This window comes from Condylura cristata, unplaced genomic scaffold (genome assembly GCF_000260355.1).
Source record: "Condylura cristata isolate star-nosed mole 26May11 unplaced genomic scaffold, ConCri1.0 scaffold00025, whole genome shotgun sequence".
NCBI classification, from domain to species: Eukaryota; Metazoa; Chordata; class Mammalia; order Eulipotyphla; family Talpidae; genus Condylura; species Condylura cristata.
Window position 1 is genome coordinate 1,089,520 of NW_004567126.1, and position 4,058 is coordinate 1,093,577.

General features: G+C 49.6%; 1 protein-coding gene across 2 annotated transcripts in view; it reads right to left on the reverse strand.

Annotated features, from left to right (window-relative positions):
• Nucleotides 1–4,058, reverse strand: part of PDE4A (phosphodiesterase 4A, cAMP-specific) — a 34,895-nt gene that overhangs the window by 22,083 nt on the left and 8,754 nt on the right. The window contains exon 1 of one of the 2 annotated variants that reach the window (XM_012729773.1): nucleotides 3,743–3,962. The exons of the other annotated variant lie outside the window; for it this stretch is intronic. Within the exon in view, the coding sequence (XP_012585227.1) occupies nucleotides 3,743–3,879 (137 nt within the window). The 5' untranslated portion in view covers nucleotides 3,880–3,962. Of the gene's footprint in view, nucleotides 1–3,742; nucleotides 3,963–4,058 lie in introns of those variants that run through there. 2 annotated transcript variants of the gene reach the window in all.

Here is a 4,058-nt window from a genome sequence, read left to right on the forward strand (position 1 = left end):
GATAGATATAAAGAGTACCTAAAACTCAGCAACAATAAAAATCTCCAAACAACCCAAGTAAAAAGTGAGGAAATTCTCCGAGACAATGCCCAGAAGAAGATACACAGATATTCAATAAGCACACAAGAAGATGATCAACACCATTAGTCATCAGGGAAATGCAAATCAAAGCCACAATGAGATACTACTGAAAACTCATTAAGAAGGTTAGCTTAAAAAAAAAAACAAAACAACAACAAGAAGAAGGAACATAACAAAATGTTGGTGAAGATGTGGAAAAACTGGAATCTGTGCATTGCTGGTATGCGTATAAAATGGTACAAAAAATGGTGCAATTTGGCAGCACCATTAGAACTTAAATATGGAATTGGGCCCATCCTGGTGGCACAATGGGTTAGAGCACAGCACTATGAAGCTATGCGCAGCCGCTGCAGCATGAGCTCGATCCTCTGCCAGGGAGGTGGCCCACATGGCGCAGCAGACCTCTCCTGACCCGCCCGCTGCTCCTCTCAGCAGTGTACTTCAGTACATCTGCCTGGTCTGCTCCTCACTCTGTCTCTGATGAATCCTCTCACTCCCACACCTCTGGCCTGTACCCCAGTTCTTGTATGCATAAATAAAAATAAATCTTTTTCTAAAAAAAAAACAAAAAGACTTAAATATGGAATTACTATATGACTCAGCAATTCCACTTCTAGGTGTACATACTGTAAAGAATTGAAAGCAGGGACTAAAACAGATACTTGCATCCCAATGTTCATAGCAGCACTTCCACTATATTATTGGAAACAAAAGTGTCCACTAGGTGAACAAATGGAGAACATGTGGTATATCTGTGCCCTGGAATGTTATTATTTAGCCTTAAAAAGGGATGGAATTCCAGTACATGCTACAACTTGAATGAATCTTGTAAACACCATGTTACATGAAATAAGCCAGACCCTAAAAGACAAATATTGTACAATTCCACTTATGCAAGATGCCTAGAGGAGTTAAATTCATGGAGAAAGTGAAATAGCGGTTACTTGCTAGGTGCCCAGGGGTAGGGAGACACGGAGCTAGTGTTTAATGACTACTGCGTTTCAGTATGGGGAAGTAGGTGGGAGTGATGGCTGCATGGCAGTGAGTTTATTTAATCTCACTGAATTGTACTCTTAAACTTGGTTAAAAAAGGAATTTTTATTTGTACATTTTTTGCCACAATGAACAAAACTCACACTAGACACTAAAAAGAGTAAATTTTACTATATGCTAACTGTTAAAGTTAAAAAACCTCTTAAGAAGGAATACCCATAGATCCTAAGTACTGATCATGCCCACTTATGGGTACTGGGTGCTGGGTGCCATGCTAGATTCTTTTAAGTATACAGTATTAACTGCAGGACACTGTTGAGTACTTGCTGTGTGCCTGGAACTATCAAAATGCTTTATACACATGAACCCATTTGCGTCTCCCACCAACTCTCTGAGTTGGGTTCTGTTAACATCCATGTTCACTAAGGAGACTGAGGCTCAAAGGGGTATTGAGAGACTGGTGGCCTCACTGTCTAAGAACCATGTTCTGTGTCCTAATGCCTAGCCTCCTTAGTGGTGCTCTGCTAAGGAACATGCCTATACACTAAGGATCCTACCCTGCCCCAGGAACTGAAGCACACTTCAGAGCAGTGAAACTCAGGTCCCAGAGGGCACCTTCTAGCACAGGCCGGCAGATACTGCAGCCCCAGGAGACTCAGCTCACGTAAGCAGAAGCCCAAAGGCCTGGATGGGAAGAGGGGCCCCTGGGGTCCTGATGTTTGTGCTTCCAAACAGTCCCATGGGCTGAAGTAGGGCAGAGGGGAGGGAATTAGGGCCTGGGAGTGGGGGTCTCAGCTACCCCTTAGGCCGTGGGGAGTCATCTCTTCTGGCTTGCCAAGAAGAATCAGGCTGGAGACTGTTCCAGTTATGTCCCAATGAGACCCAAAGCTACCAATCAGAAATCAAAGGCAACCTACACACTGGACACTAGATCAGAGGTAAAATGGCTTGCCCATGATGTCACCCCAGGACAGGCTGACCACATAGTCAGGGGAAGCTGCTCCGTGCTTCTACCACAACCTTGTCTACCTGGGCTTCCCAGCATCAAATTGGGCCTCTGGAGGACTATATAGCCCAGGCGCAGATCCAGTCCCAAGGGAGCTCTGCTTCAGAGGCTGATGGGAAACAAACAAAGTTGAGGGCTGGGGGCAGGGGAGGAGAGTGGCAGGAAAGGAGGACCTCCTAGTCGCTGTGAAGTTGTCACCTGCTGTTGAATGCCCCGAGCTGGCTACTGTACTTGTCCTAATACACACAAATGCTTCATTTTCCAGAAAAGAAGAAACTAAGACACAGACAGAATGAAGAACTGGCTAGTGGTAGAAAAACGATTTGAACTTGAGCAGTCAGGATACAAAGCAGCACTCCAAGTGACTGGATGTCGGTCTCCCCGCTGGCAAGCCTGGCCTCTCTCTGAGTTCCCGCCCCACTCCACCTGATGCCCTCGTAGGAGGTGCCAGCAGCCTTTATGGAAAGGCCTGGCATTTGCTTTGTGAAGGTCACACAGAGGTTGAGGGCGGGCACTGGTGTGTGTCTGGCAGGCAGGCGCGTGGTGCCAGGTGACACGATTGTTTGTGGGACTGGCTACATGAGAAGGGTCCATGGATGTGTGAGTCAGGGGGTCTCTGAGCCCTGGAGACACCTGTGGGCATGTAGCTTTCTGTGTGGATTTCTGCATCTGTGTGTGTGTTGGGAGGGGGTTGGGCCTGTGTAAATATGAGTGTCTGTGTGACCTTGTGACTCTGTGTACCTGTGTTGCAAATGTGCTATGACTATACTTGACTCTCGAATGGAAATGAGTTGTTCTCCTATAATGATGTGGAGGTGGGAATCAGACCTGGGTGTGTGTTACGGTGTTTCTGTGGGTTAGTGCAGTGTATACAAGTGTTTGTGGGGATGGACCAGGGTTTCTGTGGTCTGTATGTCACCAAGTCCATGGCGGGGTTCTCTTTGTGGCCCCACAAAATTCACACCGAACACAGTAAATACTAACAGACCCTGATTATTCTATGTGTAGTAGTCTGTGTGGAGCACGTGTGTCCATGTTAAAGAGCATGTGTGTCCAGATATATAAAGGGGCTCGTGCAGGGGAGCAAGGACAAGTCTGAACAACCCTGAGATTTCTGACAACCTGAAGACAACTTCTCTGCCCCAACATTGTTCAGATGATTCTAAATACCCTCCAGGATTCTAGCAGGAAAGTCCCCTCCCCACCCTCACCCCAGCTTGCTTTTCAGCCTGGCAACTCCAGCTACGATAAGCCTGAGGCACTGAGCAGAGCTGGGCCAGAAGGACCTGGCCCCAAGCCGGTGGCTTGGGAAGGGAGCCCAGGTGACGCTGGACACCCGTATTTGCTGCCAGGGTGAGTGTCAGAGGCCCAGGTTTAGGGGCAAAAAAAAAAAAAAAGGGGTAAGGGAGGGTAAGGGAATCTGTCTGGGATAGGCAATAAAGAGACTGGACCCAGCATCTACTTTGGGGTCACCACCTGCAGGAAGTCCTCCACAGCACCCAGAAAGTTAGGGCCAGAGAAGTGGGTAGGGTTCCAGGCAGACCCTGGAAGCCTCTTTGAGGACTCCTCCCAAAGCAGTATAGTGTCCCTCCCCCACCCCCACCCCCAATGTAGCCAGAGCCCTCAGATGGCAAAGGAGGGGACTGGCCACAGGCCACCCACCTGACAGATCTGCCTGGAGGGTGCCAATAGGTGTCCTCGTCGCTGAAGGAGAAGTGGACCAGGGACTCAGGGCCCGCTGGGGGCAGTGCCAGGGCAGGGGGCCGGACCCGGGGCCTGGGCGCTGTCGTGGAGCGCATGGGTGCCAATTGCCGTCAGGGCGAGCATGGGGACGGCTGCACGATGGTGTGGCTTGCACTGTTCGTCAGGCCTGAGATGTCTGTGGCAGCTGCGGTGCCGCCTCCACACCCAGCCTCCTGGTGACCCCCCCAGGGACAGCCCTAGGCGCTGAGGCACCCCGCGTGGCGGGGCGGGCTTA